The sequence below is a fragment of the Cebus imitator genome, unplaced genomic scaffold (genome assembly GCF_001604975.1).
Source record: "Cebus imitator isolate Cc_AM_T3 unplaced genomic scaffold, Cebus_imitator-1.0 Scaffold244, whole genome shotgun sequence".
NCBI lineage: Eukaryota > Metazoa > Chordata > Mammalia > Primates > Cebidae > Cebus > Cebus imitator.
In genome coordinates this window covers 660,035-682,305 of record NW_016107559.1, presented here as the reverse complement: position 1 = coordinate 682,305, position 22,271 = coordinate 660,035, and the positions used below count along the sequence as shown (strand labels likewise).

The window sequence follows — 22,271 nt, the reverse complement described above, 5'->3', positions numbered from 1 at the left end:
CTCTGCCTCCCAGGTTAAAGCGATTGTACCACCTCAGCCTCCCGAGTAGCTGGGACTACAGGCGTGCATCACCATGCCAGACTAATTTTTGAATTTTTAATAGAGATGGGGTATCGCCTTGTACAATACTTTTATGCTCAGCATATCACAGGGCCATCCCTTGACACATTGGTTAATCAGTGGTTCTCAACTGTGGCTATTTAAAATCACTTGGGAGATATTTGTTTTGTTTTGTTTTAAGATGGAGTCTCGCTCTGTCACCCAGGCTTGAGTGCAGCGGCGTGATCTGGGCTCACTGCAACTTCCACCTCTGAGGTTCAAGCGATTCTCCTGCCTCAGCCTCCCAAGTAGCTGGGATTATAGGCACCCGCCACCATGCCCAGCTAATTATTTTGTATTTTTAGTAGAGTCGGGGTTTCACCACGTTGGCCAGGCTGGTTTTGAACTCATGACTTCAAGTGATCCACCTGCCTCAGGCTCCCAAAGCGCTAGGATTACAGGCATGAGCCACCACACCCAGCCACTTTTGGTTTTTAATTAAATACTTATGTATAGTCCCCATTCCAACACACTGAATTGAACTCTGAGATGAAGCCTGAATATACTTATTTTTTTTCTAAAGGTGTGGCCAGGGTTGAGAACTATTGTGTTGAATGAATAATTCGTTTCTTAACATTTCAGTTAAAAGGATTCTAATGATGAAGAAGTTTGAAAGCTACTTAGAAAATATTCAAGTTGGCCGGGCGCGGTGGCTCAAGCCTATAATCCCAGCACTTTGGGAGGCCGAGGCAGGTGGATCACGAGGTCAAGAGATGGAGACCATCCTGGTCAACATGGTGAAACCCCGTCTCTACTAAAAATACAAAAAATTAGCTGGGCATGGTGGTGTGTGCCTGTAATCCCAGCTACTCAGGAGGCTGAGGCAGGAGAATTGCCTGAACCCAGGAGGCGGAGGTTGCGGTGAGCCGAGATCACGCCATTGCACTCCAGCCTGGGTAACGAGCGAAACTCCATCCCCCCCGCCCCCCCAAAAAAAAAAAGAAAATATTCAAGTAAAAATATTTATGAACAAAAATGTACTGTGCATTGCTGTTGACAATAATGAGAAATAAATGTCTAACAGCATGAGATTTAATGAATGGGAATAAAAGATATTATTCAGCAATTTAAAATAATATAGATATACCAAAACTTTTAACAGAAATGAGATCATAGCTATACTGAGATATACACATTAAAAAACTAGAAGACAAGAAAATTTGAATAGTGATTATTACTGAGTGGTAGAACTATGAGATTTCTTTTTTTCTCATCTTTATTTTCTAACATTTTCATGTAATTAATACTTAAAACCACACATTTACACATTTTAAAAAGTATAAAAATATTCTTACTTTTATACTTAATCTAAATCTTCTTTCACACCCACAGTATTCCTTTGGTTAGTGTTTTTTTCTGTGGTAATACCATCCACTAGGGAAAGCACTTGATGACTTGCAATGGTTAATTTTTTTATGTCAACTTGGCTAGGCTATGGTGCCCAGCTGTCTGCTGAAACACTAGTTTAGATGTTGCTGTGAAGGTATTCTGTAGATGTAATTAATATTTATAATCAGCTGACTGTAAGGAAAGCAGATTACTCTCCATAATATGGGAGAGTCCCATTCATTCAGTTGAAGGTCTTAAAAGCAAAAAACAGGCTTCGTAGAAAAGAAGGAATTCTGCCTTAAGGCTGTAACAGAAATCCTGCCTAAGTTTCCAGCCTGCTCTACAGATTTCATACTCAAGACTGCAACATCAATTCTTACCTGAATTTCCAGCCTGCCAACTTGTCCCACAGATTTCAATCTTGCCACCCACTACATTAGCCAATCTTTTAAAGTAAATCTATCCACACCTCTATTGCTTTCTCTCCCTCCTGCTGCACCCTATTCCCTCTCTCACTGTCTCTCTACATAAGTACAGTTGACCCTTGAACAACGCAGGCTGGAACTGCAGCAAGTCCATTTATATTCGTATTCTTTTCAGTGAATACAGTCGGCCCTCCATATTGTAGATTCTATAAGTGCAACCAAACACAAATCAAAAATATGGTGCTTGAGGAATGCAAAACCCAAGTATACAGAAGGCTGGCTTTTCGTACATGAGGGTTCTGCAGGGCTGACTGCAGGACTTGACCATGTGCGGATTTCGGTGTCCACGGGCAATACTGGAACTAATCCCCTGAGAATACTGAGGGACGAATTATGTATATGTATTACTTCTGTTTCTCTAGAGAACCCTGACCAATACATGACTGAAATCCACAATCAATCAAAACCTAACCACCCCTATCTCCATCTACCCACTTCAGCATCTTTGATTCTACTAGGGACTCAGTAGAAGGGATGAAGGAAATCCCATACCCTTCCACTTTCAACTACACATTATGGGGCAGAAGGCTGGGGTACTACAGCTGTCTTACCATAGGTTTTTGGAATGGAGCCTTCCTCTCGCTGAAGGTCTTCCAGCCAAACTGCAAGCACAGAGGAATCTGCATTCCAGAGCAAGTCATTTACCTAGCAGGGAAAAAAGATCTGTCATTGGCCTTCAGTTACACATTTACTTCCAAATTTTTGTAATAGCTGTACTCCCTCTCTCAAATCAAATAATCCCACTACCTGAGCTCATCGCTAGCTGTAAATTACTAACCTACAGAGGCATTAAACAAATCTGTAAAATTTATGTCATCATGTAGAGGCCTTAAAAAAAGAAATACATTATGCTTAAAGCTTAAAAGAGACTAAAGAAACTTAACCAAACGCAAGGTGACATTTTTAGACAATCAGAGAAATTTGAACATGGACTGGCTGTTAGACAACACTGAAGTAAGATATAATGGAATTATGGTTATTTAAAGAAAAATGTTCTTAACTGTTAGAAATAAATATTGAAAATATGATTTCTAGAATTAAAACACCAGGAAATAAAAATATATGTTAGTATGTGTATATATAAACCAAAGAGTAATGGATAGATCAAAATAGTTTTGCAAAATGTTGGTGTCTACTGAAAGTGAATAGTTACATGGGAGTTAAACTCATGTCTCAAGATGTTTAAAATTTTACAGAGATAACATTTGATGTGTTCTCACTTCAGCAAGGATCTTAATGATATACAAGCCACTTAAGATTTAAATGTTATAAATGAAAATAATCTTCATTACTGGAAAAATTATGCTTTTGTCAAAATTAACAATAAAAATTAGCATTTTTATTTCCTATTTCTGTTTTATCTAGGTTGGGGAGAAATGTTTTCTTACTTGCAAAATCTCCTCGGAAAGACAATTTCTCTTTTATTAAAAATCAGTTCCAAGAAGCTACCATTTTTACGACTATTTGATCTAAAGCTTCTATTTATGTATCCATATCAAATACAAATCCCCTCTATAGCTATGGAAAGTCCTCTACATTTGAGGGCAAAACAAACTCAGGCACTTACCTTAACCTCGTCTTTCAGGAAGGGAAGTGTAAAGTGTCCATGAAGGAGTCCATTTTTCTCAAAAAACACAATATCCTGCTGGTTGGGTTTATCTTGTGTAGATGCAATCAAACTACCTGAGGGTCTTAAAGCAAACTCGGAGTGTTACAACACCCAAAGCTCATCTAACTAGCTTAAGAATAGATAAAATTCAGAAAAGAGATTTTTTTTTTTTCCAGCAAACATGGATGAATGAATGAATGAATGAGTATCTTTAACCAAGGAAGTTTTAAATCCCATGTGTCCCTTGTCTTTCAGCAAGTGGTTCATCCCCTTGTGGGACAGTACTTGCACAGGGGAAAGAGTGCCTTTTCCTATTTTACACAAAGGCTCCATTTACCCACAAAGCCTAATATATTTACACTGCATTTGGATGACTTTAAAAATAATAAGTTATCTAAACCATTCCAGGTATAATGTGCTAAAAATCAAAATCTATTTCTCCTTCAATTATATGATTTCAGCAAATATTTATGCTCAGGAAGTTATTTTTTAAGACTTCTCCATCTGTTGAAAACAATTGCCTCATCTCATTCACATTTGTCTCTAGAGTTTTAATTCAAATACATTTCTCTTCTGCTCTATCATACAATACCGCTCAGATACTGGTGGGAAACAAGAAGTCTGCATATAACAGATAGCACTGAAACAGAGGTCATACATCTATCTAAAATCAGGCAGCCACATCTGACAGGCAAATTGTGACCTGCACAAGGGTACTGGGCCAAGGAGGAGAATGGAAGAAAGAGGAGGTTTAAATCCAGCCTGCATGTTCCTTAGTCAGCAGATCCTCTACTGTGGGAATTTGTGCCAAGGAAGGAAGCTCTTTCCCTAATTTCCACAAAAGCTCCATTTGCCCATAAAGCCTTGCAAACTGGGCCTTCCCTTCTAAACCATTTTCTGCTCTTTACAGTGGCTTCATATACACCCTGCCTTACAATCAGAACTTTTAAGAATTAGGAATGCAAAATATATGGGGCCTTAGAATGATGAAATCTGTGAAGAAGCCTAAAATCTACTATTCAAGTTGAATTCAGACTTCAGAGAACAAAACAAAAAGAAGAAATAAAGATAGATACAGGCTTACAAACAAAGAAATGTAAAATTCCTTTTGTGTTACACAAACATCTATATCATCAGTATCAATGGGCACCACCACCTCTACCCTAGTTCCAAGAATTTCTCTAAGATTTCTTCCCCCACTCACTTCCAAGCCAGGGCTGGTCCCAGTCCTGCCACAGGCTCACTGGTTGACTGCAAAACAAACTCGCGGTTCCACACTCTGACCTTCCGAGCCCCTGTGCGGGAATGGAGTCAAACACACACACACTTACAACATTATGATAAAAGTTGTCAATTCAGAACTTTTCAAATACCTTCTTTACAAGTAAAAACTGCCACGGTTTTACATAGCCAATTAGATTAATCTCATTAAAAATGTGTGTCCACCAGGTAGGAGGATGGACCAATGGCCTCAAAGGACTCTTCTAATTCTTAACTCTAAACTCATTTCACATTTAAAGCAGCAGATCCTTACCTCATATGCATAATTAATACCCTATTCAAAGCAAAAGAAAGAAAATTTTCCTGAATTTTAATAACATAATTTATTTTTATTGTTGTTTAACTGCAATATATTTCCATACCTGTTTCTGGGCAAACAACACTCACAGCAAAAAACTGTCCATCCCCACGCCAGGTAATTTGTGGTCTGTGGTCATCCCAGGGCAAAGCAGACTCAAACTAAAGAGGGAAAGAAACACCAATATTACTGAGGGACCTTGAGTGTCCCAGAATCAAACAAGCCTCAGACCACTAAATATAGGTCTCTTATATGAGGTTTAAGCTACTTTGAAAGCCTGCCTCATAGAATCAGAGACCATCCTAGAAGGGTTGGTTCTTAGACCCAGAAATCATCAAAGAAGAGAAAAAAATCTAAAACAAACAAAAATCCTCCTTTGGGCATTAAGAAAAAAGTGGCCTCTGAGAACAGCAAAAGAGGAAAAGAGCTACAGGTCTAAATATTGAATATAATGAGCCAAGGAACCTATCAGATAACTATGACAAGGAAACAAGCATTCCATTTGTCCAACAGAGTAGAGTTTTGTTGAAATATTGTGTAAGCTTCACAACAGGGTACAGGTGAGTTAAGATGTGAAGAAGGTCTCACAGCTAATAAATGTTACGAGGATAATGTAATCTGTACTTTTCTATCAGAGATACATACTGCCCCTGGGGGTACTTGACTTGACAGTATGCCAGAAGATAAATATGGCACATCTTCCTGGGGGTATTTTTCAATTCACATTTTTAAAAAATGTTCATATTGTATAAATTAAAATAAAACATAAGAGTTTAAAGGCATTTAATGTGGCACAGGCACTACTTCCCCAGGAACCCCAAGACTTTGCAAGATCTTGTGTCCACACACCTCTGCATTCAGGGGCTGCCTACATTAGAAAACTAAAAAGTCCTGCCTGAGTCATCAAGACATCATTACACAGTCTTTAGAATTTTCTAATCCAGAAGTAAGGAAAACAAAGAGTTTTATCCAAAAGAAAAAGAGAAATATCTAATATATACATATATGGGAAAAGCATGAGAACATCTATGTGAATGAAGGATGACAGCTCTCTCTGGGGAGCAAGGGGATGGACATCGGGACAGGATATACAAGGCATTTCCTTTGTCTGCGATGTTTTATTTGTTAAACTGGGTTATGAATATCACTTATAATTATTTGCTACCATGATAATAAATCACAAAGCAACCTGGCAATAACAAGAAAAAAAAGGATCTTTCCAGGGGGACCCATTTCCTGAGGGCTCTAGGCAGTTTTACAAAAACAGAAGAGAATTGTTCATTAATGGCATCTAAGTGGACACCAAAGAGTTCCTAGTGAGTGGCAAACTTACATTTGTTCCAATCAATGCTCTTCATCCATCAAACCAAACTTACCGTTTCCATCTGAAAAGCTGCTTGTCTGCCTTCTGATCCATGGAACTGTGTTTCCTTCCTGCCCCATCCAATAGTGATGAACTTGCCTAGAGAACAATTGATTGAGAACATGCAAGACAACCAATAAGCTGCATGAAATGAAACAAAAACAGTTCCACTGCTATTCTTCATGAAGTTAGTCATTGGCAATTACTCAGGTCCTCTAAGACCTCTCAATAAATTGACCAGCAGTCAATATTTGAGAAACCTATGTTTCAGGCTGGGCGTGGTGGCTCATGCCTATAGTCCCAACACTTTGGGAGGCTGAGGCAGGAGGATCACTTGAGTCCAGGAGTTCAAGACCAGCCTTGGTAACATAGGGAGACCCCCCTCTCTACAAAAAATACACAAAATTAGCTGAACATGATGGCACACACCTGTGGTTCCATCTACTCAGGAGGCTGAAGTAGGAGGATCACTTGAACTCAGGAGTTCAAGGCTACAGTGAGCCATCAGTGCACCACTGCACTCTATGGGCAACACAGCGAGACCCCCCATCTCAAAACAAACAAACAGTCATACAAAAAAAACCTGTTTCATGTTATATGCAGCAGTGATTCTGAAGAATTTGAAATGCCCTTCCTTATTTTAGAAAGCATTTTACTGCTGTCTTTTATATTCCAAGTTTCTTTGATGACACAAGTCAGCGATCTCGCCCTTACCTTATAATTAAGAAGAATGAAACATGAAGAGTCTACTAAATATGTCAGGAACATAAAACCCCAAGACAAGAACTGGGAATAAAATTCTGATTGCAAGCTCCTCACCTCACTGGTGAGAGAGGGGACTGCTGATCACAAAATAGCTCCTCACATAGACTGAGAGACTGAGACCCTCCCTAATGGCAGAGCCCAAAGTTAGAACACAGGTCTTCTGGCTTTCAGGCTGACTGCTGTTCTTTCTAGATCATAGCCCTTCTCTCAAATAAACAATAAAGGCAGAGTTGCTGAAACAAAATAACCCCTCTGTTCCTGGAGGTAGGATCCATCTGTAAGAGGTACAATAAAGATGGTCCTGAAAGCATCACCCAATGCAGGACCCAATACTTCCCTCCTACCATTGATTCTGATTCTGATGCAGCAGGGCTGTTTGCAATTCCTATAAATTATAGGTCCATATGACCATTTCCTGTCTGCTCATATCCAAGCACTAGAGTACCTCAAAGCATATCTTGCTGCTGCATACAAATGGTAGTGCCTATCATGGTGCAAACCTCCAGGCTTCTATCTGCAAGTTTCCACAGGAAGATTAAGGACAAAGGAATGAAGAAAGAGAACTCCTCCAACAGAAGATAAGAAATGATGCGGTTATAGCAGGGATTTGCAAAACTACAGCCTACATCTGCTTTTACAAAGGCTTACCGGAACACAGCCATGCTTATGTATTGTATATAACTTTCATACCTCAATATTAGAATTGAGCAGTTGCAACACAGATTATATAGCCCACAAAGCTGAACATATTTATGACCTAGCCCTTTTCAGAACAAGTTGACTGACCCCCAGGATAGAGGAAAAATATTCATCACTCCACAGAATGATTTTGTTTTTGTACTGAGAAATGCATTTCTGAGATCTAAGGCCTTAACTTGGACTATGTTTCCTTTGAGGTACTGCATAGGATTTTTGTGAAAAAGTCTGTGGGAAACACCAGGCCCAGAGCACTTTCCCATCCCAAAGTGTACTGTGTGCTGGTTACTCTCTCTCTCTGACTGTCCTCAAAGCTGGATGCCCCAGAGTTCTACCCTGGATTCTAGACTCTTCCTGTGCAGCATCTGCTCCCTGAGCAAGTCCATCTGTTCCCAAAATTGTCAGAATCCTACATACCCCCTACTCTCAGTCCATAGCTCTGGCCTCTACCGAGCTTCAGACTTATATTTGCCTACTCCACATGGCAATCCCATATGGTCCTTCAACAAATCCAAAACAGACCTTACCACCTACCCTTACAGACTAGCACTTCCCCATCTTCCCTCTCAGTTACTGGCATCTTTATTCCCCTCACCTGAGGTTCTGGCTGGAGTCCTGCACAACTTTTTCTTATTCGCCTTACATATGCAAAGCCTATTTATTTCACCTACTAAATCAGTATTTCTCAAACTGGCCTAGGGCAGAAGGGGAACCATATACATATATTCTAAAAAAGTTTTTCAGATAATTCTAAAAAAAAGTACTCCCATCCTCATTGAGAATCAACTTTTTCCTGAATCATTCCTGCTTCTAGCCCCACATAAACCTTCCTTCTCTCTCATCTGGAATCCTGCAGCAACCTCCTACCTGATCACCCTGCCTCTAGTCTCGTCTCTCTCAATGCACAAAAACAACAAAAATATGCCATCAAGAGCCATCTTTCTACTAGATAAATCTCTTTAAACCTCTTATCATCAAAACCTTTAATGTCTGATCAACTATAACTCGATGTCCAAATTCCCTGCTACAAACTCAATCCAATCTGTCCCATTTATTTCATTCTACACTCACATCCTGCCACTTTGGCAATGCTGAATTACTCACAGTTCCCTGAGTAACCCACAATGTTTCTATCAAATAACCCTCCCTTGAAACAGACACATTCACTTGCTTGGAATACTCCCCAACCCTTGTCCCTCAACTACCCAACACCAATTCAGCTGAGACTCAGCTCAAGTCAGCCTCCCCGGGGAAATCATCCCTCTCCAGTTACTGGTTTCCTTCCCTTATGCTACCCTAATACCTACACATCATGTCATTACTGTGCTGATGCCACCATGCCCAGCTAATTTTTAAATTTTTTTGTAGACACTGGGTCTCCCTATGTTGCCCAGACTAGTATTGAACTCCTGGGCTCAAGCAATCCTCCTGCCTCATCCTCCAAAAGTGCTGGGATTATCGGCATAAGCCACTGTGCTCAACCTTTAAAAATTATTTCTGAAAAAATACACTATTTTTAAATAAATGGGTAGAAGTTTTCTAAATGATTTATCAGAGTTGATGGAACACGAAGGCAGGAAGTTAGACCTTAGCAGAAGCTGGAATATCTTCTTCCCTCATCTCTCTTCAATCAGGCCAGCAACTTGGTGACTTCAAGATGGCCAAAGCATGTACTTAACAAGCATCTCTCTTCTCCTGCACTCCCCTTCAATACTTTAGGAACTCTAAAGTTAGCCAATCAACATTCATAACAGAAAATCTAAGTCAGATAAACACTCAGAGGAACAGCCTTAATGCCCAGATGACCTTGGCTAGGTTTTAGCAAGAAAATAATCTGATTGCTCCCATGGAAATGCAGACTGGATCTAATCAGTAGGAACAAAAACCAGCCTTCTATCCCATCTCTCTTCTTTTCTTTACCCTAAAACTGTATCCCAGAAATACTACCTTTATACAAACTTGTACAGTCCCTTTCACTGAAAGCCCAGGCTAAGACTTTCCTAGGGTGTGGTTAATAACTATCTTAGTGACCTTAAACACTGATTGACAAAGCCAACCCTCAGACCTGGAGAGGCACCAGCAGGCCTTGATTTGGAATGGGCTGAAGGAACTGGGATCATAGACAATTAATAACTTGGGGTTTAACCTTCAGAGTTCTTTGGCCTAATGACATGGCTATTAATTAGTATACAAGCAAATGGTCGCAAATGGGAGAAACATAGGTCACAAAATGTTGCAAACAAAGCTATACTCACTTTCACCAAAATCATCCTGGTGGATTTGCTGCTCCATGATTGGTTCAAAATCTTTTGTCATCATAATCAGGGTCTGTTGACCTTAGAGAAACACACACAAAAATGATTTTATTTTTAGGTAACAAATTTGCCATTCCATAAGTACCAATGGCACTGTAAGCTAAGGAGGTGGGATTAGTCTGAACAGAGCAAACAGAACTCATCCAAAATGCTTTAACTTAAAACAACAACAATAACAACAACAACAATAACAACAAAACCCAAAAAGCTTTGCCTAGATAGGCCACCTGGTGCTTATGCTCAGCTATTAATGTGTGTACAGTTGAATATAAAAGCCTACAAAGTCTTCTTTAGTCCTCTACTAACTTCAACACTCCTTGTCACCAAGATACTTCTAAATATATGTCATCAATGGAACTGTTTTACTAAACTCAAGGGGAAAAACAGGAACAGAACCCAAGAAGGGCTTTGAGAATGTGTTCACATAGCAACTCTTAGAATAAGTTAAAATACATATTGCTGAGATTTTTTTTTTTTTTTTTTGAGATGGAGTCGCCCTCTGTCGCCAGGCTAGAGTGCAGTGGCATGGTCTTGGCTCACTGCAACCTCAGCCTCCCGGGTTCAAATGATTCTCCTGCCTCAGCCTCCTGAGTAGCTGGGACTACAGGCACATGCCACCACGCCCAGCTAATTGTTGTATTTTTGATAGAGACAGCTTTCACCATGTTGGCTAGGATGGTCTCGATCTCTTGACCTTGTGATCCGCCCATCTCGGCCTCCAAAGTGCTAAGATTACAGGCGTGAGCCACTGTGCCCAGCCTACTGCTGACATTTTTAACTCTAACTGGGGACTTAGCAGCCTCCCCAAGCTTTGTGACTTTGTTTCACACTCCTGAAGACTGAAAAAGTCACATGAAATAACTTTATATAATGATAGACTAAGAGGTAAAATTTCAGTCACAAAAAAAAATTTTTTTTACTCTACATTATAATATTACTATTATACTGGTTCAAATAAATTTTTTGAAATTCAAGCATCCCCAAACCAATGAGGCCTGTATGACATTCGGAATAATGTTTTAGAAAAGCCAGTTAGGGGCCGGGTGCAGTGGCTCAGGCCTGTAATCCCAGCAATTTGGGAGGCCAAGGGGAGAGGATCATGAGGTCAAGAGATCGAGACCATCCTGGCCAACATGGTGAAACCTCACCTCTACTAAAAATAAAAAAATTTGCTAGGTGTGGTGGCACGTGCCTGTAGTCCCAGCTATTCGGGAGGCTGAGCCAGCAGAATCGCTTGAACCCAGGAGGCAGAGGTTGCAGTGAGCTGAGATCGCACCACTGCACTCTAGCCTGGTGACAGAGTGAGACTCTGTCTCAAAACAAACAAACAAACAAACAAACAAAGCCAGTTAGGCACCAGTAACAGGCTTACCTGTGGCAAGAAGCACCAGCTCTTGGTCAGGACTCCAACTCATGATAGAGATACCACTGGCTACACTCCCAACACACTCCAGCTGAGACAGAGAAAATTGAAAAGAGAGACTCAAAACACTAGTGTCTCAGTAAAAACTGACTGCAATTTCAATCAAAACAATTAAAAAAAAAAACCAGAAAGAAAGGAAATCAGTATATGGAAGAGATATCTGCACTCCCATGTTTGTTGCAGCTCTGTTCACAATAGCTAACATTTGGAGCCAACCTAAGCATCCACCAACAGATGACTGGATAAATAAACTGTGGTACTATACACAATGGAGTACTATCCAGGCATAAAAAGGAATTAGATCCTGTCATTTGCAACAACATGGATACAATTGGAGATGATTATGTTAAGTGAAATAAACCAGGCACAAAACGACGAACATCACATGTTCTCACTTATTTGTGGACTCTCAAAATCAAAACAATTGAACTCATGGACACAGCACAGGGATGGTTCCTAGAGGCTGGGAAGGGTAGTGACAGGCTGAGGGAAGTTGGGATGGTTAAAAGGTACCAAAAAAAAGAAACCAGAAAGAATAAATAAGATCTACTATTTGATAGCACAACAATGTGACTATAGTCAATAATAACTGTATATTTTAAAATAACTAAAACACTATAATTGGATTGTTTATAACACAAAGAATAAATGCTTGATGGGATGGATATCCCATTCTCCATGATATGGTTATTTTGCATTGCACCCCTGTATCAAAACATCTCACATAGCTCATATATATGTGTGTGTGTGTGTGTGTGTATATATATATATATATATATTCTATGTACCCATAAAAATTAAAAATTTAAATTTAAAAATTAAAATAAGAACTTATTCAACAAACATTTCTTCAGTAATGGATATCAAGAGAACAGACCTGTTATTAGGCACAGGGATTAGAAATAACTATCTCTTTCTTCCCAGAGCTGTCTCATGAGGGAGATAAAAGATGACTCCACAGAGGATGACAGCAGTAACAACGATCTCTGTAAAGCAAAGTGTGTTTCAGCACAAGGAATGACAAGTGACCCAGAGTCCAGAAAAGGTTTTTCTGAAGTGTTCAAAGAGTGGTAATAAGGACAGAAAAAGAGAGACCAGGAAGAAAAACACAGTGTAGAGGCACAAAGCCAGAAAAAAGAGCAGTTAAAAATCAGCTGCAACTACAACACAAGGTATATGCACACATAGGAACAATGTGGGGATGAGGCTAAAAACGAATTTGGGGAACAGATAGTGAAAGGGCTTATAAGGCACAATAAGGAATATGGACTCTATCTTCCAGACAATTGAGAAGCTATGAAAGGGCAGGATCAGCACCATTAAATAAAGATAAATAGACTGGAAGAGCTCAAGGAAACAATGCTACAAAACGTTTTGAAAGTAAAAGCATCCATCTTTTTCTTTTTTTAATTGCATTTTAGGTTTTGGGGTATATGTGAAGAACATGCAAGATTGTTGCATAGGTACACACATGGCAGTGTGATCTGCTGACTTCATCCCCTTCACCTATATCTGGCATTACTCCCCATGCTAACTCTCCCCAACTCCCCACCCCCCACTGTCCCTCCCCTATTTCCCCCCAACAGAACCCAGTGTGTAGTGCTCCCCTCCCTGTGTCCATGTGTTCTCATAGTTCAACACCTGCCTATGAGTGAGAACATGCGGTGTTTGATTTTCTGCTCTTGTGTCAGCTTGCTGAGAATGATGCTTTCCAGGTTCATCCATGTCCCTGCAAAGGACACAAACCCATCGTTTTTAATGGCTGCATAATATTCCATGGTGGATATGTGCCACATTTTCCCTGTCCAGTCTATCATGGAAGGGCATTTGGGTTGGTTCCAGGTCTTTGCTATTGTAAACTGTGCGGCAATGAACATTCGTGTACACGTGTCCTTACAGTAGATCAATTTATAATCCCTTGGATATATACACAGTAACGGGATTGCTGGGTCAAATGGAATTTCTATATCTAGGTCCTTGAGGAATCGCCACACTGTCTTCCACAATGGTTGAACTAATTTACACTTCCACCAACAGTGTAAAAGTGTTCCTATTTCTCCACATCCTCTCCAGCATCTGTTGTCTCCAGATTTTTTAATGATCGCCATTCGACTGGCATGAGGTGGTATCTCAATGTAGTTTTGATTTGCATTTCTCTAAGGACCAGTAATGATGAGCATTTTTTCATACATTTGTTGGCCTCATGTATGTCTTCTTTTGTAAAGTGTCTGTTCATATCCTTCGCCCACTTTTGAATGGGCTTGTTTGTTTTTTTCTTGTAAATCTGTTTTAGTTCTTCATAAATTCTGGATATCAGCCCTTTGTCAGATGGGTAAACTGCAAAAATGTTTTCCCATTCTGTTGGTTGCCGAATCGCTCTAATGACTGTTTCTTTTGCCGTGTATAAGCTGTGGAGTTTGATTAGGTCCCATTTGTCTATTTTGGCTTTTGTTGCCAATGCTTTTGGTGTTTTGGTCATGAAGTCCTTGCCTACGCCTATGTCCTGAATGGTTTTGCCTAGATTTTCTTCTAGGGTTTTTATGGTGTTAGGTCTTATGTTTAAGTCTTTAATCCATCTGGAGTTAATTTTAGTGTAAGGTGTCAGGAAGGGGTTCAGTTTCTGCTTTCTGCACATGGCTAGCCAGTTTTCCCAACACCATTTATTAAACAGTGAATCCTTCCCCATTGCTTGTTTTTGTCAGATGTGTCAAAGATCAGATGGTTGTAGATATGCTATGTTGCCTCTGAGGCCTCTGTTCTGTTCCATTGGTCTATATCTCTGTTTTGGTACCAGTACCATGCTGTTTTGATTACGGTAGCCTTGTAGTATAGTTTGAAGTCTGGTAGTGTGATGCCTCCCGCTTTGTTCTTTTTGCTTAGAATTGACTTGAGTATGTGGGCTCTCTTTTGGTTCCATATGAAGTTTAAGGTGTTTTTTTCAAGTTCTGTGAAGAAGGTCATTGGTAGCTTCATGGGGATAGCGTTGAATGTGTAAATTACTTTGGGCAGTATGGCCATTTTCACGATGTTGATTCTTCGTAATCAAGAATATGGAATGGTTCTCCATCTGTTTGTGCCCTCTCTTATTTCGTTGAGCAGTGGTTTGTAGTTCTCCTTGAAGAGGTCCTTTACGTTCCTTGTTAGTTGTATTCCTAGGTATTTTATTCTCTTTGTGGCAATTGTGAATGGCAGTTCGTTCTTGATTTGGCTCTCTTTAAGTCTGTTATTGGTGTATAAGAATGTTTGTGATTTTTGCTCATTGATTTTGTATCCTGAGGCTTTGCTGAAGTTGCTTATCAGTTTCAGGAGATTTTGGGCAGAGACGATGGGGTCTTCTAGATATACAATCATGTCATCTGCAAATAGAGACAATTTGACTTCCTCCTTTCCTATTTATATACCCTTTATTTCTTTTTCTTGCCTGATTGCTCTGGCTAGAACTTCCAGTGCTATATTGAATAGGAGTGGTGAGAGAGGGCATCCTTGTCTAGTGCCAGATTTCAAAGGGAATGCTTCCAGTTTTTGCCCATTCAGTATGATATTGGCTGTTGGTTTGTCATAAATAGCTTTTATTATTTTGCGATACGTTCCATCAATACCTAGTTTATTGAGGGTTTTTAGCATAAAGGGCTGTTGAATTTTGTCAAAGGCCTTCTCTGCATCAATTGAAATAATCATGTGGTTTTCGTCTTCGGTTCTGTTTATGTGGTGTATTACATTTACAGACTTGCATATGTTGAACCAGCCTTGCATCCCAGGGATGAATCCTACTGGATCATGGTGGATAAGCTTTTTGATGTGTTGTTGAATCGGCTTGCCAGTATTTTATTGAAGACTTTTGCATCTATGTTCATCATGGATATTGGCCTGAAGTTTTCTTTTCTTGTTGAGTCTCTGCCGGGTTTTGGTATCAGGATGATGTTGGTCTCATAAAATGATTTGGGAAGGATGCCCTCTTTTTGGATTATGTGGAATAATTTCAGAAGGAATGGTACTACCTCCTCTTTGTATGCCTGGTGCAATTCGGTTGTGAACCCATCTGGACCTGGGCTTTTTTTTGGGTGGTAGTCTCTTAATTGCTGCCTCAACTTCAGACCTCGTTATGGGTCTGTTCAGGGTTTCGACTTCTTCCTGGTTTAGGCTTGGGAGGAGGCAAGTGTTCAGGAATGTATCCATTTCTTTCAGGTTTACTAGTTTATGTGCATAGAGTTGTTTGTAATAATCTCTGATGATGGTTTGAATTTCTGTGGAATCTGTGGTGATATCCCCTTTATTGTTTTTTATTGCATCTATTTGGTTATTCTCTCTTTTTTATTAACCTGGCTAGTGATCTGTCTATTTTGTTGATCTTTTTGAAAAACCAGCTCCTGGATTTATTGATTTTTTGAAGGGTTTTTTGTGTTTCTATCTCCTTCAGTTCTGCTCTGATCTTAGCTACTTCTTGTCTTCTGCTAGGTTTTGAGTTTTTTTGATCTTGCTCCTCTAGCTCTTTTAATTTTGACAATACGGTGTCTATTTTTGATCTCCCCTTGCTTCTCATGTGGCCACTTATTGCTTTATCGTTTCCTCTAGAGACTGCTTTAAATGTGTCCCAGAGATTCTGGTATGTTGTGTCTTCATTCTCGTTGGTTTCGAAGAGCATCTTTATTTCTGCCCTCATTTCATTGTTTATCCAGTCAACATTCAAGTGCAGTTGTTCAGTTTCCATGAATCTGTGCAGTTCTCAGTTACTTTCTGAATTCTGAGTTCTAACTTGATTGCACTGTGGTCTGAGAGACTGCTTGTTATGATTTCTGTTCTTCTGCATTTGCTGAGGAGTGATTTACTTCCGATTATGTGGTCAGTTTTAGAGTAGGTGTGATGTGGTACTGAGAAGAATGTATATTCTGTGGATTTGGGGTGGAGAGTTCTGTAAATGTCTATTAGGTTTGCCTGTTAGAGGTCTGAGTTCAAGTCCTGGATATCCTTGTTAATTTTCTGTCTGGTCGATCTGTCTAATAGTGACAATGAGGTGTTAAAGTCTCCCACTATAATTGTGTGGGAGTCTAAGTCTCTTTGTAAGTCATTAAGAACTTGCCTTATGTATCTGGGTGTTCCTGTATTGGGTGCGTATATATTTAGGATCGTTAGCTCTTCTTGTTGCATTGATCCTTTTACCGTTATGTGATGTCCTTCTTTGTCTCTTTTGATCTTTGTTGCTTTAAAGTCTATTTTATCAGAGATGAGAATTGCAACTCCTGCTTTTTTTTGCTTTCCATTTGTTTCGTAAATCTTCCTCCATCCGTTTATTTTGAGCCTTTGTGTATCCTTACATGTGAGATAGGTTTCCTGGATACAGCACACCAATGGGTTTTGGCTTTTTATCCAGTTTGCCAGTCTCTGTCTTTTGATTTGGACATTTAGTCCATTTACATTTAGGGTTAATATTGTTATAAATGAATTTGATACTGCCATTTTGATGCTAGCTGGCTGTTTTGCCCATTAGTTGATGCAGATTCTTCATTGTGTTGATGCTCTTTGCCATTTGGTATGTTTTTGGAGTAGCTGGTACTGGTTGTTCCTTTCTACATTTAGTGCTTCTTTCAGGAGCTCTTGTAAAGCAGGCCTGGTGGTGACGAAATCTCTGAGTACTTGCTTGTTTGCAAAGGATTTTATTTTTCCTTCAGTTATGAAGCTTAGTTTGGTGGGATATGAAATTCTGGGTTGAATGTTCTTTTCCTTAAGGACGTTGAATACTGGCTCTCTTCTGGCCTGTAGGGTTTCTGCTGAGAGATCTGCTGAAACAGATGGGCTTCATCTGTCTGTCTGATGGGCTTCCCTTTGTGGGTAACCCCAACTTTCTCTCTGGCTGCCCTTAGCATTTTCTCCTTCATTTCAACCCTGGTGAATCTGACAATTATGTGCCTTGGGGTTGCTCTTCTTGAGCAATATCTTTGTGGTGTTCTCTGTATTTCCTGGACTTGAATATTGGCCAGCCTTGCTAGATTGGGGAAGTTTTCCTGGATAATATCCTGAAGAGTATTTTCCAGCTTGGATTCATTCTCTTTGTCACATTCAGGTACACCTATCAAACGTAGATTAGGTCTTTTCACATAGTCCCACATCTCTTGGAGACTTTGTTCATTCCTTTTACCCTTTTTTCTCTAATCATGCCTTCTCGTATTATTTCATTGAGTTGATCTTCGACCTCTGATATCCTTTCTTCTGCTTGGTCAATTCGGCTGTTGAAACTTGTGCATGCTTCGCGAAGTTCTCGTGTTGTGTTTTTCAACTCCATCAATTTACTTATATTCCTCTGTAAGTTGTCCATTCTCGTTAGCATTTCGTCAAATCTTTCTTCATGGTTCTTAGTTTCTTTGCATTGGGTTAGAACATGTTCTTTTAGTTCACAGAAGTTTCTTATTACCCACCTTCTGAAGCCTGATTCTATCATTTCATCCACTCATTCTCCATCCAGCCTTGTTCCCTTGCTGGTGAGGAGTTGTGATCCCTTGTAGGAGGAGAAGTGTTTTGGTTTCTGGTGTTTTCATCCTTTTTGCACTGGTTTCTTCCCATCTTTGTGGATTTTTCCACCTGTTGTCTTTGTAGTTGCTGACTTTCAGATTGGGTCTCTGAGTGGATGTCCAGTTTGTTGATGATGAAGTTATTGCTGTTTCTTAGTTTTCCTTCCAACAGTCTGGCCCCTCTGCTGTAGGATTGCTGAGGTCCACTCCAGGGCCTCCTTGCCTGGGGATCACCTGCAGCCGCTGCAGAACAGTAAGGGTTGCTACCAGTTTCTTCTTCTGCTATCTTTGTCCCAGAAGGATACCCGCCAAATGTCAGTCTGATCTCTCCTTTATGAGGTGACTCTTCGGATATACAGCGGTCAGGGAGCTGCTTGAGGAGACAGTCTGTCCTTTATTGGAGCTCAAGTGCTGAGTTGTGAGCTCCGTTGTTCATTCAGAGCCGCTGGGCAGGTTCATTTAGGTCTGTTGCAGCAGAACTCATAAACCCCTTTTTTTTCGCAGATGCTCTGTCCCAGGGAGTTAGTGCTTTATTTATGAGTTTCCTTTGTTCTGCTGCCTTTTTTCAGGGCTGCCCTGCCCAGCAAGGAGGCAGCCTAGTCACCGTCTGCCTGCAGTGGCTTTGCTGAGCTGCTGTGGGCTCTGCCCAGCTGCCGTGTGAACTTCCCTGCAGTCCTGTTTATATGGGTGTAGTTAGAACTGCCTCGGTAATGGTGGCCCACCTCTGTAATGGCAGACTCTCTCTGTAATGGCAGGTTACCTCAGAAATGGTGGGCTGCCTCAGCCATGGCGGACTACTTCCGTAGTGGTGGAGTGCCTTGGTAATGGTGGATGCCCCTGCCCCACAGAGCTAGACTGTCCTGGGTTCAGCTGTGCTTGCTGTGAAACTCTCAACCTGGAGTGTTTCCAATTGTTGTCTTTTTTTTGTTGGGGTGGGACCAGCCAAGCCTGATCACCTGGCTCCCTGCCTCAAAGCCCTTTTTTTAAAGTTGAACGGTCGACTCTCTCCCAGGTGTTCCAGTCGCCTGTTGAAAAGCGCCGGGATCTGTGTGATTTCCTGTGTGGCGACTCACTGCGCCAGCTGAAATAGTGGCACTTAGATTTGTGGCGCTTTTTTTTGCCCCCGAATGTCCTGGCCTGGCTCCCTGTTTCAGTCCTCTTTTTAATCAGATGAATGGGCGAATATGCCTTCCCGGGGCTCCAATCACCAGCTAAAAGGGCACCCGGACTAGTGTATTTTGTTCGGAGAACCGCCGTGCTGGGGCACTGGCCAAAACAGCCACTCCAGCCAAAACAGCTGTGCCGGCGACCTGTGGGGCTCCTCTACCTGAGAATCTCCTGGTCTGTGGGCAATAAAAATCTGTCTGGAAATGCAGCGTCCACTCACCCTCTGTGCTTTCACTGGGAGCTGCAATCCTGAGCTGTTCCTAGTCGGCCATCTTGGATCTCCAAACTTCGCATCTATCTTTTAAATACAAGAAAAACCAATTAAGCTGTGCATGACACGTTTGATATTACCCACCAAGAACTGACAGTAAGGTTTATTATGTTACTAAATGGAATGATTAAAAGTAAAGGCGACAGATTTAGACTGCTAGGGTCAAACCCCATTTGATTACTGTGTGACCTTGGCCTAATTTCTAAAGCACTATGTGCCTCAACTGCGTCTCCTGAAAAAGAGGAAACGATAATCTACCTCACAAGGTCATAGTGAAGATTAAATAAATTTGCATGAAAAGCGCTTTAAAAAGTGCCAGGTACACTGTAAACAGTTAATATAATCTGCTGTTATTATACTACTATTAGTAGGGCTTTAACTTCTGTGACATGATCAATGTTAAGGAGATCACAACTAATGAAGTAATCAAAGAAGACTTAAAGAATCAGGCAAGTGTAATTTGAAACCCTTGCAGTTAAGAAGGTGAGGATAGAAATCCAGAAACTCAACTGTGCACTAGAGTAGAGAAAGAAGTAAATGGTTGAAGTCTATCTCTCCTGGGAGTCATACATATACAGGTAATGATAATGTATTACTTCAGTCCCGAGAGTTCAGGGACTCTAAAGTTAGCCAATCAACATTCATAACATAAAAATCTAAGTCAGATAAACATTCAAAGACTTCCTAAATTAAGAAACAAAGGTTGCAATTCAGGATGAGAGTCTGATAAGAGGTGATCCTATACCATACAAGAATAGCCAATTTTAACTTTAAAAAAAAAACTATTCTCATTTGGAATGTTCTGATTTTTCTGATTAATACATGCAGCAGACAAAACTGAGTTGTAGAAGAATCTTAAAATACAGCGAAAGCCATGTTAATAATTTTTTAAATAAAGAAATATATAGGGGGGTTGATCAAAGATGGCCCTTTAGGAACAGCTTGGAGTTGCAGCTCCAGTGAAAACACAGAGGGTGACTGGACGCTGCATTTTTATAGCCCACGGACCAGGAGATTCCCAGGCGTAGGAGGCCCATGGGATGCCAGGGAGGCGGTTTCGGCCGGTGCAGTTCTTTCGGTCAGCGGGGCTGCTTTGCCCCGCGTGGCTGCTTTGTCGGCGGCCTGGCTGGTGGTTCTCTGTAGAAAATACACTGGTCCGGGTGCCCTTTTGGCTGGCGATTGGAGCCCTGGGAAGCCGCACATTCATCTGATTAAAGAGGGGACTGAACAGGGAGGCAGGCCAGGAGATTCCTGAGGAAAAAAAGCGCCACAAATCACAGCGCCGATGTTTAAGCCGGCGCAGTAGGTCACCACACGGGAAACAGATCCCAGCACCCTTTCAAAAGGCGATTGGAACACCTGGGATAAAAAAGAAAAAAAAAATAAAAAGTCTCTGAGGCAGGGAGCCAGGTGATCAGGCTCGGCTGGTCCCACCCCCACAAAAGAACAGGAATCAGAAAGAATCAGAAACTCTCTGGATTGAGAGTTTCACAGCAAGCACAGCTAAACCTGGGACGGTCCAGCTTAGTGGGGGAGGGGCATCCGCCATTACCGAGGCACTCAACCAATAAGGAGGTAGTCCGCCTTTGCTGAGACAGCCTGCTGTTGCCAAAGCAACCCGCCATTGCTGAGGCTGCCTGCCGTTGCCAAGCTGACTTCCCATTGCCGAGGCAACCTGGCATTACAGAGAGAGTCCGCTAATACAGAGGCAGGGCACCATTGCCAAGGCAGTGCTAACTACGCCCATATAAACAAGACTGCAGGGGAGTTCACAGGGCAGCCGGTTGGAGCCCATACTAGCTCAGCAAAGCCTTTGCAGGCAGACAGTGACTAGGCTGCCTCCTTGCTGGGCAGGGCAGCCCTGAAAAAAAAAAAAAAAGGCAGCAGCACAACGAAAACTCATAAATAAAACCCTAACTCCCTGGGACAGAGCACCTGGGAACAAAAAACGGTTTATGATTCTGCTGCAGCAGACCTAAACGTAGCTGCCCAGCAGCTCTGAATGAACAACGGAGCTCACAGCTCGGCACTTGAGCTCCTGTAAATGGCAGACTGTCTCCTCAAGCAGCTCCCTGACCGCTGTATATCCAAAGAGTCACCTCATAAAGGAGAGATCAGACTGACATTTGGCAGGTATCCTTTAGGGACAAAGATAGAAGAAGAAGAAACTGGTAGTAGCCCTTACTGTTCTGCAGCTGCTGCAGGCGATCCCCAGGCAAGCAGGGCCTGCAGTGGACCTCAGCAGACCTACAGCAGAGTGGCCAGACTGTTGGAAGGAAAACTAAGAAACAGAAATAACTTCATCATCAACAAACTATAAGTCCACTCAGAGACTCAACCTGAAAGTCAGCAACTACAAAGACGACAGGTAGATAAATCCATAAAGATGGGAAGAAACCAGCGTAAAAAGGATGAAAACACCCGAAGCCAGAACACTTCTCCTCCTACAAGAGATCACAACTCCTCACCAGCAAGGGAACAAGGTTGGATGGAGAATGACTGTGATGAAATGACAGAATCAGGCTTCAGAAGGTGGGTAATAAGAAACTTCTGTGAACTAAAAGAACATGTTCTAACCCAATGCAAAGAAAGTAAGAACGTTGAAAAAAGATTTGACGAAACTAACGAGAATGGACAACTTAGAAAGGAATATGAGTGAATTGATGG

General features: G+C 41.2%; 1 protein-coding gene across 5 annotated transcripts in view; it reads right to left on the bottom strand.

Annotated features, from left to right (window-relative positions):
• The window catches only part of ELP1 (elongator acetyltransferase complex subunit 1), an 80,951-nt gene that overhangs the window by 48,732 nt on the left and 9,948 nt on the right, over positions 1-22,271 (bottom strand). For all 5 annotated transcript variants that reach the window (XM_017498561.2, XM_037727891.1, XM_017498562.2 and 2 more), the window contains exons 4-10: positions 11,613-11,694; positions 10,181-10,261; positions 6,478-6,563; positions 5,166-5,262; positions 4,727-4,817; positions 3,481-3,604; positions 2,465-2,558 (exon numbers count right to left, since the gene is read on the bottom strand). In XM_017498561.2, coding sequence (XP_017354050.1) covers positions 2,465-2,558; positions 3,481-3,604; positions 4,727-4,817; positions 5,166-5,262; positions 6,478-6,563; positions 10,181-10,261; positions 11,613-11,694 — 655 coding nt within the window. The remainder of the gene's footprint in view (positions 1-2,464; positions 2,559-3,480; positions 3,605-4,726; positions 4,818-5,165; positions 5,263-6,477; positions 6,564-10,180; positions 10,262-11,612; positions 11,695-22,271) is intronic.